This window comes from Meleagris gallopavo, chromosome 3, assembly GCF_905368555.1.
Source record: "Meleagris gallopavo chromosome 3, MGAL_WU_HG_1.1, whole genome shotgun sequence".
Classification (NCBI taxonomy): domain Eukaryota; kingdom Metazoa; phylum Chordata; class Aves; order Galliformes; family Phasianidae; genus Meleagris; species Meleagris gallopavo.
In genome coordinates this window covers 34,677,244-34,691,373 of record NC_139406.1, presented here as the reverse complement: position 1 = coordinate 34,691,373, position 14,130 = coordinate 34,677,244, and the positions used below count along the sequence as shown (strand labels likewise).

The 14,130-nt window shown below is 41.3% G+C and overlaps 1 protein-coding gene across 1 annotated transcript; it reads right to left on the bottom strand.

The window, feature by feature from the left end:
* Positions 1–63: 63 nt before the first annotated feature.
* Positions 64–14,011, bottom strand: CAVIN4 (caveolae associated protein 4). Its single transcript, XM_003204890.5, has 2 exons — positions 12,845–14,011; positions 64–2,143 (listed from the first exon to the last, which is right to left on the bottom strand). The coding sequence occupies exons 1-2, from the start codon at positions 13,253–13,255 to the stop codon at positions 1,481–1,483; spliced, it is 1,074 nt and encodes a 357-aa protein (XP_003204938.1). The 5' UTR covers positions 13,256–14,011; the 3' UTR covers positions 64–1,480.
* Between the last annotated feature and the right edge of the window lie 119 nt (positions 14,012–14,130).

Genomic DNA, 14,130 nt, shown 5'->3' with positions numbered 1-14,130 from the left:
AAGCTCTTTCACTTAAAATGTGATGTCCACCGGACTAAATGAAAGAAATGGAAGGCAGAAGAGTTGAAATCAAACTAATTATATTTAAATTCTAGATTAACAACAGGGAGTCCTCAAACAATGTATATAGATAATCAAGTTACGCTCTGCTGTTAAAATGAATCTGAGATATTAAACACATTGATACAGCTTTTGGCACTATCGTACAGGTTTCGCACAGACAATAACGCCTGACGTCGCTGTAGGTAAGCGCTTTGAAGGCAATGCCGTTTCAGAATGAAGAGAGCAATGCAGTCCAGCAACTCATGTCTGCATAGTGGCCATGTTTACAAACATATCTGGTTTCAGGACACTGAGGGTTGCAAATAAACAGCATTCCATACTCCAAAGGGTGTCCATCTCGTAATCCCTGAGGCTGTGGCTGTCCATAGTGATGGTGGTGGGACACAAAAAGCTGGGTTATGGCCCTTTACTTCAGCAGCTTTGTAGAATAGATTTTAATTGCAGTAAAGCTCAGAAAAACCACACAGTCATGGAAAACAAAACAATTCTCTTGTCTGGTCAGCTACATTCATAAACCCTATTATCCTCTGGATAGAGTAAAAATTCTTAAAAAGATCTTGAGGGAACAAACACAAACTCCAGTTTTTATCTCTGTTTATCCAGAACCCACACATTGATTTTATTCCTCTTTTACTTTTTCATGCCCTTGCATTTCTTACTAGCATGTCTTTCCATAGCATGAGTATAACTCATTCTCTTTTCCTCCCGGTATGTCATATTTAACATCCTCTGCTTTATTACTCTTACTCTATAAGTGCAGGAAATACCTTGCTTAAGCCTATCAATCCTTCCTCTTCCAGAACTCTAGAAATAACCTCTAAACACTTCAGAATCTTCTCTTTTCCACTGAGAAGAAATGCAAAAATCCTATTATTCCTCCTATGTTTTCTCCCACCCCGAATAAGGCAGGAATTTCCTCCTGCTGCTGCAATGAAGGCTCTAAAATGAAAAGATTTGTACTGCTGAATGGACATTTTTCATAGAGCTCTTCCTTCTGCTAATATGATGTAATAACGTCATTATCATTTTCTGAGTCAAAGAATTTGTATGAGATTATGGAAGATATTTTTATAATGTTGTACACAAAACTGAAGAGAGTAATTAGGCTGTTTAAATGAACGCTAATTCAGTCTTGGAAACAGAGCAGATTTCCATCTCCCTTTGCCACATTGCATGGGTTCTGTATCGGCTAATGCTGGCTGCTGGCACTCTCTGGGGGCAGTCCCTATGTTCAGCTGGTGTGGCTTCGCTCCTGTCAGGACAACAACACTACAGATACCCACGTAGGTGATAGAACAACATCAATACACGTTTCATGATAGAACAAAAATTCACACATTTTTCTAAAACTGAGGGCATACAGCCTGTATTCTCTAGTGTGCCTGAGGACAGTATGGGGTGTTTGTTCATCAATTCCTTACAATGATTGCTTCAAGTCTAGCAAGGGGACATCATCACCTCCACCCCCTCCTTCTTTTCCTTCCTGCTTAAGCACCACTTCTGGGATCGTCATCACTCCTCTTTCAGCTGTCTGGGCAGCACCTCTTGGTGTGCTGTTCTTGTCTTTCTTTACCTTCGTGATCACTTCTGTGTAGGAGATCTCCTCAGTGAAGGGCTCAGCGGCTGTGAGCTCGGTGGCTATGTGTACACCAGCCTCCTGACTCCCCTCCTGGCCCTCAGCTACCGTTCGCTCTTTGTTTTTTTTGTGGATCTTGAAAGTCTCCTTTGTCGGGGCTGCCTGTGAGATGGTTTTCTTGATCCTTATCCCAGATTGTTTCAGTCTCTCTCCTGACTGTCTGATCCTCTCCCTCCTTTCAGGGGTCACGATTCTAGTTCGAAGCCTGTTTACCTTCTTGCCAAAATTTTGCCTCGTCTTTTGGATATTTTCTCTTGAAAACGCCTTTTTGATATCATCTATGCGCCTCATGCCTGATTTCTTGAACTGAGCTGCTTTGCTCTCTTCAATATAGTATTCTTCATCAGAAGACAGATCATCAGGTGGGAGGAAATCATCCTCGAAAGTTTCACCAGCTGTATGCTCTTTGATAACAGAGAGAGATGAAGGGCACTCGGTTTCCTCCTGTGAACGAAAGCACAGAGTCATCTTCCAGCAAGTCTGTTTTAAAAGGGTTGAGAGTGAAGCATTCTGTTGTTGGCTTGCAGTGAATTACTGCTAACCAAATTGCAACTTTGTAACAAAATAAGGTAGGGTCATACTATCTCATGTAATCTTACAAGATACAAATGGCAGAAGAAGCCTTTGGCAAATTCTATAAAAACATTGTACCTAATCAAAATTTTCTTTTCAGAGTGGCTCTATCTAAAAATAATGAATGCATGGCTTCACATTTACTACTCCCTAATGGTTTTAGAGCAGATGTGTCCAGTTCAGAGAATCATAGAATTGTTCAGGATGGAAAGGACCAGTAAGATCATGTAGTCCAACCATCAATGCATCCCCACCGGGCCCATTGATTTCGTCCCTCAGTGCCACATCCATACAGTTCTTGAATACCTCCAGGGACAGTGATATCACCACCTTTCTGGGCAGCCTGTGCTACTGCCTCACCACTCTTCATGACAATTATCCCTAATATCCAACCTGAACCTCCCCTGGCACAACTTGAGGCTGCTCCCTTTTGTCCTGTTGCTGTTACCTGGGAGAAGAAGCTGACTTCACTTTCCTACCTCCTCCTTTCAAGTCATTGTACAGAGCAATAAGGTCATTCCTGAGCCTTCTCTTCTCCAGACTGAACAATTCCAACTCCCTCAGCTGCTCCTTATAAGCCTTGTGCTCCAGAAGATTCACAGTTTCATTGTCCTTCTTTATGGTTTTTGAAGCTGATACGCCTCTCTTATTTCTCACCAATAAAAGTAAAATATCAAATAGACAAAATAGGTACTTGTGCTTGTGCCAGATCTACCCTCCTGAAGAGAGGGCTGCAGCCCTTTATCACCATGAAGATAATTGCACATTCTTGACAAATTAGAACTCAGTGAACATTTCTGATGCTGACCAGAAAGGAAAGGACCCTAACATATTAATTTATGTGTGCTAGCTACACAAGAGGTCAAAGTCAGTAAGGAAACTAAACATTATTCAGTAAACCCAGTTCCACCCAATTCTCTCAAGACATGCACTATGAACTTGTCTTGCTCCATCTGGGAACACATACAAGAGTAATTTACAGCAAGCACCTCTCGTTTCCATGGTTGGCTCGGTAAGTAATATGATATGCTGCCTGCTTGGAAGTGATGAACTTCTCATGATACCTTAGCCCTAGGAACTGATGTAGCCCCTCCAGAGGAAGACTGATAAAAGCTTAAAGCTCAAAGATATGCATAGAAATTTCCAAAAGCTGTAATCAAACAATTTACCAAAAATTGCTAAAGAATTAAAGATGTGGAAAAAAATAACTTGTGAAAATGAAACGATCCAATAATCCAGTTTATCTGAACAGGAGAATCTCTCAAGAGAACAGACCCACTTGGCCCCTGATATGAAGCCTTCTGTCTGTACAGACTTCAGAGATGTGTGGCTCAGTGTCAATGTCACTTCTGCCTACAGCTGCTGAGAGATACAAAGTGGAAAGCCTGCAACTTGCTGGAGGTTCATGAGGCAGACATGGCTGATCCTTCCCTACCAGCTCTGTCCATGTTTTCGCACATCCTCTGTTCCCAGGAGGTGCAGCCCTTCAGGTGCAGATGTACAACACTACCTAAAGCTTCTGCAAGCTGTTTCCCATTTGCAGTAACCATTTCAGCTGCTTTCTGAGGCCTGCCAGTGTCAGCTCTATCCTTGCTACTGTAATCTCAATTCAGAAAGTAGGAGAGAGATCAGGAACTGTGAGTCACAAGGAATGGTCACTTTTGCTGTATACTTTACTGAAAACTTTTCACCCCAAAACGGTAGTTGTCATTTTTCACAGAGACTTGTTACTAGAAAGTCATGTTTAATGTTATTGTACAGGCTAATAGCACTATGTAAAATAAAATACATTAAACTTTTTTGCAAATAGCTTTGGCTTCATTAAAAACCCTCCAGTAAAATAGTTGTTAATGCTTACAAAAATTAGGAACAAATTGTGTTGCATTGATTACAGTGGAATGTTATTCAACTCATCTGTCAAAATCAGCAGGAACAAAACTACAATACTTTGCTAATAATCATCTGCATTAGCATGTGCAAATTAACATTAATTACATAAAGACTTCTATATATAAACATAATCCCTTCTTTTCTGAAAATGAACTAAAACACAGCTGGAGAACAGTTCCTCAAAGTTTCTAAATTACAGCTCACTCTTTCAGCTGAAATGGTAACAAAAATATTTCCATAATGACTGTTTGGAAATTTCAATACGTACAGAAATAAATACAATATGGTAGATGCAGAATGCTGTACTTATGAAGGACACTTGTTAAAAAAAAAAAGAGGACAGAGAGATGGTATTTTGTCTGCAGTAGTTGGACTGTGTCCTCCTCCAGAAGAAGAGTGAATGTGTCTGTACTTTTGGACAGCTGTTTCCCAGAGCTCTGCAGCACTCAGCCTTACAATCTGCTAGCTGAGGAAGAGTGCTTTAACTTTTACAGGTGTGTGTTGGAATTAAGACTTCTGAACAGTAACATCTGAGCTAAGACCCTATAGACTGGACACAGCAGCTGGAGTGGCTAAGTAGCATTTCTCATATCCTGTGGATGCTGACAGCGAGCTTTGCCAAGGCTTTGATGTTCCCTTTTCCTTTGGTTTCTGCACACATCTTGCAGAATCCAATGTAGGAAGACTGTAAATTAGGTTGAGGTTGCATCTCTTCTCCAGATTTCTGGATAGAAGATGTTAGCAAAATGGAAAGTATTAGTGAAACGGCATTATATCTTAATGAGGTTTTGTAATAGAAATACAGTGACTTAGTAGCTATGGGAGAGCTTTCTCCTTGACTCTCTCCTACCCTATCCCTCAAGCACTAGGCATACTCTATACCCCTTATCAGTGGGGTAAGGAGAAGCCATGACCTTTAATTCACAACAGAAGGTTTTTGAAAGGCCTTAGTACAAGTCCTTCTGACAGGGCTTTTGCTGTTCATGCTTTTCCACCAAAAAAATAAGGGGATATAAGGGCATTAAAATGGATGTGACCAGTTCAGCTTTACTCTCCTTCTCCTTTCTTGTTTGTTACACTTATCCTGGGTTTCAAACAGATATTTCAAAGCCCAAATGGAGTTTCTAGAGAGGGTAAAAAGGAAAAAATGAGCATTGTCTTATATGCTACAAACTTCATAAAATAGTTTTACACACTCTTTTTAAAAAGCCTCAAAGTAGAATTCTAACAATTATAAAGAGAACCATTATCAACACTCAACAGTTACTCAGTTTCAATTACAACTTTATCAGATTTTTTTTTAAATACAAGAAATAATTGCAGAGAAGAATAGAATGACCAAGTAAAGAATTATGATAGTACCTTCAATTAAACAAACAAATGAAACAATCACACACACACACACACACACAAAACATAAAACGTGCAAACATGTATGTATGTGTATATACAAAAATCAACATTCAAAATCCTAGAAAACCTATAGAACTCCTAAAGAGCTCCTAACAAACACATTTACACCAAAAGTAGAGAGGAGAGACAGCGGAAACCTCATAAATCGCTGTCATTGTTGCACAATGGAAAGGTGATGGAAAGAGAACTCAGCCTTGGGATGTGTGGCAGGCAGTGTGCCACTTATGGTATGGCTCCTGCACAGCTGGGACTGATGGTCACCTGGCAATAAGGAGTCGGTGCACAGAGCAGCAAAATGGTGAGAGGCCAGCCCCTGCCTGGTCTGGAGATGCTGTGGTATCTATGACAACCTGAGATACAAATGACTGGCAGCTGATAAGCAGGAAACTGTATCAAGAAAACATATTAAAAAAATCCTGGAAATTTGCATGTTAAATGAATGAGTTGTTATTCAAACCAGTAGCCAAGGTAAATTGCTAAAACATCTCCTTGTAACCGCTCTCTAAATCAATAAGAAACTGCTGATGAATAACCAATGACAAATCAATCTGTACTTTTACTCCTATTCTAACAGTTAAGAGTGAAGCTTTGTATATCTCGAGTGATCCCTTCATTTTTCCTGCAAATATGTCATTTCAAAATCTCTGCTATCAAGGCAAAAAGCTGCTCAAAGGAGGGAGAAATAGGATTATCTTAAAAGGGCATCAAAGGGATTTTATCAAGTAAAGTAGGAAGGGAATAAGCACTTCAGCACGTAGGACTTTATGGCCAAGTGCTGTTGCTTGTATTTAGAATTACTTTTACATAATGAAAAAGCAGCCTGATCAGAACAGACAATCCCTCTCATTTCCTCTTCTGTGAAGCCTGATATGCATCCCTTTTCTTTAAATTCTGTCAGAAATTCATTAATTTTGCCAGGACAGTAAAGAAACCCAGCTCATTCTCTCATTATCTGAGTGCAGCAAGCTCCAGGCTACGTGTTGCTGCCCAGTTGTACCCCAGCACGTGGAGAAGCTCTTGGCTCCATGCCACCACACGCTGCATAAATGGACTACTTGCAGCTCCTGAGGAAAATCAAACCTTCACGCTCACTTTGCTCTTATTTTATGGCCTAGAGAAAACTTCTGCAGGACAGTCAGCAGGTTTGCAATTTATCTGTACATACCAAATATTTGTGAGTGGAGGAGAAGGAGTGTTCACAAGAGGTGATGAGACAAACAAAATATGTTTTGTAATGTTTTCATTCATTGTTCCCTCACAACATGACTGCTCTTGCAAGTTACTGCAGAGGGGCAGTGCTGTCAAGTACAGAAACCCAACCATTCATCACTAGTTGCTGAACTTGTCTGCCCAAGCAACCATGTCTCCCCACAAATTAGCCTCTGGACTCCCTTTCAACTCAGTGGAGGGAAGAGGTACTTATCAAACAGAAACTGCATGGAGAAGCTGATATCTGCAGTAGGTCAGACAAATCAGCTTCCATGAATTTCTTTCTATTCTCTCAAAAGGAGTCTGCAAGCAAACATCTGTGTTCCTGATGTCCAACACCTGCTGCAGAAAGAATGCCATTCCAAATTTTGAAATTCCTGTTCATGGTTTCAGATATTCCTCACTTCTAGGTCTGCGCTGTCTTAGTCAGTGTTATTCCTGTACTAAAGGAATAATTGCAAGACCCAGCTCTTTTCAGCAGTGTTGAGAATTTCAGTCCTAACTGCTGTTATCGGGGTCAAGTCCATTTATTCTTAGAATTCTTCAGGAACAAGGCAGATTACTGAAATATATGTATTCTCAGTGGTCAGATACAGCCTTATGTCCATACATCTTTCTGGGAAGCCTCTAAGACCATGGGGAAGAGGCAAGCAGACTCATAACGCAGCTGCATTCTCCCACTGGTTTGCTGGCCAAACCCAGATAAAGACCTGAACCACAGCATCCAGTGTGAATGTAAATTTGGATCTGCTGTTTCCATCGCTCAACTTTAATAGGTGGAGAAAAATCAGTGGCAGCCCTTAGGAGAATGACTGCCCATCTCTTGTTAGGCACCTCCCAAAGGAATGGGTCGAAAGGCCCTGTTTACATCATGTCAGGGGGTATGGAGATAAGTATGCTGTGAGCACATGGTCCTGTGAAACAAGTAACCTTTCCCATTTTAAGAACATAAAAATGGCCCAGCAGCTGCTTTGTCTTTCTTTCTTTTTTTCCCCTGTTCTCTTTCTTTGAGAACACATCCCTAGAACTATAGTTTTCCTTCAGCTGGTTGAGCATGGTTGATTTTTCCCCCTCAAAATCACAGGTGATTTATGATCTTCCCCCAGTGTTTCAGCACTGCCTCTGCTCTGCCAGCCTGGCTGTTCACTGCATTGCACAGGGTGGCCCAGACCTCTGACCTGAAAGGCTGAATCCCACACTGGAAACAAAGGATCCTTGCTACACTCTTTGACACAACTGCTGTTTTTTTTTTTTTTATTCTCTGTAATTTCAGCCAAGGCAATTACCTGTTTCAGCTGTAAAAATATTTATATATACACCACAAGACTTGAATAAAGGCCCTGCGTGTTGAGACTTTGATGTTTGAGGTCTGTGCTTAGCAAGCACAATTAGTCAACCCATGCTATCTCTTGTTCATTAAGTTTTCATGCTCCATTTTGATAGGAAGAGGTTATGGACAGAGTTCATCCCCTCTCCCTGTGGAGTCAAGTAGAAGACCAGGCTCTTATGTCTCCAGCACTAAGAGTCCATCCCTGGTTTCTACTCGTTCAATTTACAGCCACTTCACATCTTTTTGCCAGCGTTCTTTACTGTACTTCTAATCTCTGTCCCAGCACATGCATAGAATCATAGAATGATTCTGATTGGAAAGAACCACTAAGATTATCAAGTCTAACCACCAGTCCATCCTCACCATGCTCAATGACCACGTCCCTCAGTGCCACATCCACACAGTTCACGAACATCCTCACCTCTCTGGGCAGCCCATTTCAGTGCCTCACCTCTCTTTTGCAGAAAATTTTTTTCCTAATATCCAACCTGAACCTCCCCTGATGCAACTTGAGGCCATTGCCTCTCATCCTGTAGAAAAGGCTGACTCCCACCTTACCACAACCTCCTTTCAGGTCATTGTAGAGAGTGCTAAGGTTTCCCCTGAGCCTCCTCTTCTTCAGATGAAACAATCCCAGTTCCCTCAACTGGATGAATGGCAACCATTCTCAATCATCTTTTGAGAAATAAATATATCCTTTTATGTCCTTCTCAAATCATGGGGCCTACAAAGACAAACTATCAGCGTGGGCTTCTGCTAAGTAGTGGAGCTGACTGTGCACACTTCAATTACCACTGCTCTAGCTCCAAAGATAATTCGCTTTCTTTTCTATACTTTTTTCTCTGGACTGACAGGCCATCACTTTGAGCGTATTTTATTAGCAACTGCATCACATTCTGTGCCAAGACCATTTACAAAAGTAGCATACAGTTGACAATGATGTCTGAAAAGCAAACTCTCTTAGAAACCTTTTATAAACCACGCGTCCCACAAAACAGTCCACTGCTATTTGTTCTTTTTCCAGATTGTCTGCTAAGAGCTGAGACATCAGATACAAAAACAGGAAAAAGAATAAGCTCTGCCATGTTTCTGTAACACATAAAAAGAATCACAAATGGGTTACCTAGAACAGTCTGTTCTTGGTGAGCTATTTAGCCTTATGGCGCTAAAGGTTTTGTTCTGCAGACAGCTGCCTAGAGCCTCTCCTAAGCTTGCCCTTCTCATGCCCAAATGACATCAGATGAATGGCAGTTGTTTCTTTTGTCTTTTTTAAATAGAAGCATTATATTCTCTACCTTTTAAGTCACGCTGACCCTCAGGTTTTTCTCAGCATAGGCATAATTGAAACTGTGTGCTGACAGGGGGTGTTTTTATGCACCAGGTCCATCAGAGCCCATGTTTGCAGCCTCACCCCTTGAGCCTATTACACCCCTACTGCATATGGAAGTGCTTCCTCTTCAGATTTTCAGATTATTGTCCCCATTTCAAGTTTACCATTTTTAATGTCCAGATAATCATGCAGCAAAAGGACAGAGGCCAGGAAAACCTCTTCTATTTTAATCTGTTTATGTATAATATGAGTGTTCCACACAAGGCTTCATCTGCTGGCCTCCCACCAAACCTGCAGTGGGGCAGTCCCCTCAGGGGATGCTGAAGACCAGCAGCTGTAACGTGGGCTTCCTGGAAGCTGCACATTCACATTCAGAGAGGAACTTGCAGAACATGAAAGAATGTAAATGAAGCAAGTTCTTTCAGGATTAAAATTATTCAGAAATTAGCTATTTCTGAATAATTTAGTCAGAATGAATCAAATTGTGAGGTGCTCTTTGACTGAAGAGAAATGACAGCTCTCACAGCTGGTTATTCAGAATAACACGAACAGAGGTGAACAGAGACCTGTACAACCTATAATGTACTCTGCGTATCTCGTTATACTCTGAGGACAGCTGGCACGCTGGAGTCAAAGACATCTCTAGAAAGTCTGACGTAACCAGGCAGTTTTAATGGTGCCATCAACCTGGACAGGAAAGCTGCCTGCCAATAAATCTTTTCCTCAACTGCATGGCCTTTTAAAAACGAATGCTCACTTTCCCCTAATCATTATCCTCACGGATGATCATTTCGTCTCTTTTTAATGTGAGGATATTTGCCAAATCTTTTCATCATGGCCGAGGTCTCTTGGGAATCTCCTCCAGCCAACGATCCTTTTCAACCTGCCTGCTCCTTCCATCAATGATGTGATCAAAGCCATCCACTTGAAAGAAAATCTTTAGGATTTAATTGGTGTTTCCTTTTTCCTCATAGGCCAATGTTCTGGCAGAAGTTAAAACTAAAACCCACAGGAGCATTCCACTGTGGCTACACATGGGTCACTGGCTCCACCACAGTGTCCCAAATGGCTCATAAAAAAAAAATGTCACTACAGAAGAGCTGTCACTCACAACCTCCAAGTAAACAACTTGGTTCCATCTATTTGTAAAATACAGTGAAGGGAGTGGGTGCCCCACACTGACTCACCAGCTATTAGCAGACTTCCCCTCATGGTAGCCAAGCTTCCGTCATTCAGGTCTTGGCAGTGCAACAGTGCGCTTACACCAGTGTAAATCAACAGTGTGAAAATGACTATGCTTGTGTGAAAGAGTCTTTCAGAAGTGCATTGGGCATTAAAACTCCATCACGCTCTTGAATACCTTGCTTTTGTGGAGCAAAACAGTTCTCCTCCTCCAGGAAAGTGTTAAATGTGAGACTGCAAAGGCAGCAGCATATAGTGCTCCTCTGCTGTGCATGAGGGGAAAGGTTTCTTCAATTCACCATATGAAAGTGATGGAAGTTACAGAGGAATTAATTCATGTGCTCAACCAGTCCTTAACTACCGCAGAAATAGAAAACTAGAAAGAGAGAAATCCTAAATTCTGTTTGCATTCCTGAAAAGTTCCAATTGAGGGTTAAACGTATGGAACATGGTGCAGGTTGTTCTTGTCCAGCAAAATGAGCAAAGATTCCAGAGACTCCACTGAAGGTGATTATCACAGAAAGTACACATGGTGAGAGCTGCCTTTGATGTGAAAGGTCTAAAAATAGCAACAGTTGTTCTTTACAGCTATGTGTAGATCTATTTCCATAACATTTTACTAAAAGAATAAGTGACAACTCAGGTCTTTCAGAGGTAAAAATTGCATTATGTCATGAATACTGTTTTAAGAACAAACATTTTCAAAGCATCGACTTTACTGCAATAATTATGCAATAATATATAAAGGGCTATCGATGAAATGGCACTATGCCATTAATCAGGAAAGTCAAAGATATTTATTATCTTTAGATGAGAAAAGATATGCAAGGAAAAAGCAGAATTGCCTGTTTGCTATTCCATCATGATAGTGCAGCTTGCAATAATTGTAATAATTGGCTGAATTCTGCCCACACTTTCTCCTGTGCAGCCGCAGTAAGTAATTCAGTCAAAAAAGCTGGGAGGCACAATTTGGCTGCATATGTTACTAACATTACATTAAAGAAGCAACATTCCCTACCTTCAGCTTTTACATTTTAAAAAAAAAAGCTATTTCTTTCCCAGAACTGGAAAATAAAATAGTTAAGAAAGCTGGATTATGCATAAGAATTTGTCAGCTAAATATTCTGGTGAATATACTCACTGAAACAAGTGGACCCATTAGTGCAAATAATGTTATTTATGAACAAATAGTTAGAAAATCAGGGTTCAAGACAAGGCAACGGGAGCACATCATGTTATTCACAAGGGCTGACATTCTCAAGACTGCCTAATGATGAATACGACTTGTTCTGAAAGAAGCTTTGGGGATTCACTGGTATGAAGGAGAAACTATGCTTCTGGCAAAAGATAAAACACTCACACTTTCTGTAGAGGAACTGGGAAGTTTCAGCAAATGAAGGATCAGGCCATTAAACAAATGAGTTTCACAGCACTTGCTTGTCTGTGACAGATCCCATGAACTGCCTGCACTAAGGGCTCTGTGTACGGGTGTCAGCAAAAGCCTGCCATTTCATGAAACTCCTCCTCAAATACTACCATTTGAAAGAACAAAGAACATCCTGGAATGAGGAATGATGAAAGAGTGTATAATTCACTCACCAAACATGATTGGAAGAACTGTGCTGTAGGAAACCATTGCCAAGGATAGCAATGCAAGGAACTATTTGCTGCAAGGAAGACATTGTGGTTCTGAGTTTATACACACAGTGCTGCAGACTGAGACAATGAAGAAAGTCCCCAAGCAAAAGCTTGGGTAACACTGCAAGTTAAATACACCATATGTTTTAAAGTTAATGTTAAAAGAAAGACACTCTAACAGAGAGCTTACAAACATTTGTTTGTTATTTGGTCTTCTACCTAATACGGTGAAAAAAATATGAGAGATGAATGTCAGGCATGGTTTGTATGACAAGATTTACAGGACCTGCCTCATATTACCTTTCAGAGAGGCAACAAATAGTCCTTGCTGATCTGCAGTTAATCTTACACTACTGGCTCTGAAACCCACCAACACTAATAATAGACTGCACGCACTGCCTCCCATGGGCTCTGCTGAAAGGCATGGAGAAGTGAAGCTCAGTGCTGAAGAAAGCATAAAACCACACTCCTGCTGGACAGGCTGCACCTTTTGGTTCACCATGTGATGCCTACCCACAGCTACCAAGGAGATGGCACAAAGACAGCACAGCAATGGTTATGACAGACAGGTTATGATTACCTGATAGATCACAACCCGGAATTTGTTTTTCCTCAGCATCTCCTCTTGCTTTGTCTGCACCTTCCGTACGTTGGCGCTCTGCCTTTCCACCCGCGCACGTACTTCCTTCATGGTGGAGCTGACCTTGTGGGTTTTCTCCAGCAGCTTGTTTACCGTGTAGCCAGTATTGCCGTGAGCTTGGGCAAGCTTTAAGATATCGATCTGTATGGTCTTGATGGCATTTTCCATCTCCCTGTGCCTCTCTTCTATTCTCTTCTGGCTCGCCTGCACGCTGTCCACGATGTTGGCCACTTTGTCCAGGACCGTCACGATGGTGTATGCCGCGTCCTGCTCTTCCTCGTCCTCAGTGACGCTCGACAGGCGGTTTTGGTGGAGTCTGTCAGCCTCCAGAGTGATCTCCCGGCGCTCCATTTTGCCTCTCTTTGGCAGGAGACTTTTGTCTGAATGCCCTGCAACCACTACTGCAGGCAACCGGTGTGACAGGCGGCCTCGGCCATGCTGAAGGGTGGGAGTGGAACGCCGCTCCCGGAGGTGGGTCAGATGCTTCTGCACACCAAATGTCCACACACGATGGCTCAGATGCTTTCAGCAACATGAAACCTCTAAAATTAGGAAGCAATGTCTGGAAAGGAGCACACATTTAAAGGGTCACGCTTCTGTGCTGATGAAGTTATTAGCGTTAATCCAGGGAAGTTAAGTAACTTACCAACTAAGCAGGCGAGCAAACTCGCATATTTTAAATGATCTACTGGTGTTTTTGTGTTCCTGAAGTGCTTGCACTGATGGAATTCAAACAGCACTCAGGAAAATGAGCACTGGCTGTTTTTGGAGCAAAACAAACTTCAGCTCTTCAGCTGGCTGCAATTGCCACGTGAGGTAACAAATAAACACACTAAACCAGAGGCAATATCGTGAAAACGCTGTATTGTGACATGCTTTTCCAGTTCAAAATGTTGAAAGCTTTTTTTTTTTTTAATTGAACAAATTATTAAATCCTACATGCAAAATTCTGAAAGCCTAAACTACATGTTAAAACAGCTGAACACGTCCTATTCACACTTTATCTCTGGATCTCTCGAACAACAACTAACAGTCTATTAATATAACTATGACCAGCAGACTAATTTGGATGGACTTTTCTTAGCTCTTGAAAATACTCTATACAAGAGCACTAGTAATTCATTCACTTTTATTTGTTCTTTTTTGTATTTTTTTAAATTATTATTTATTTGAATCACAAACACTATACAATCTGCATCGTAGGTGTTAAAACATGTATTTTCTTT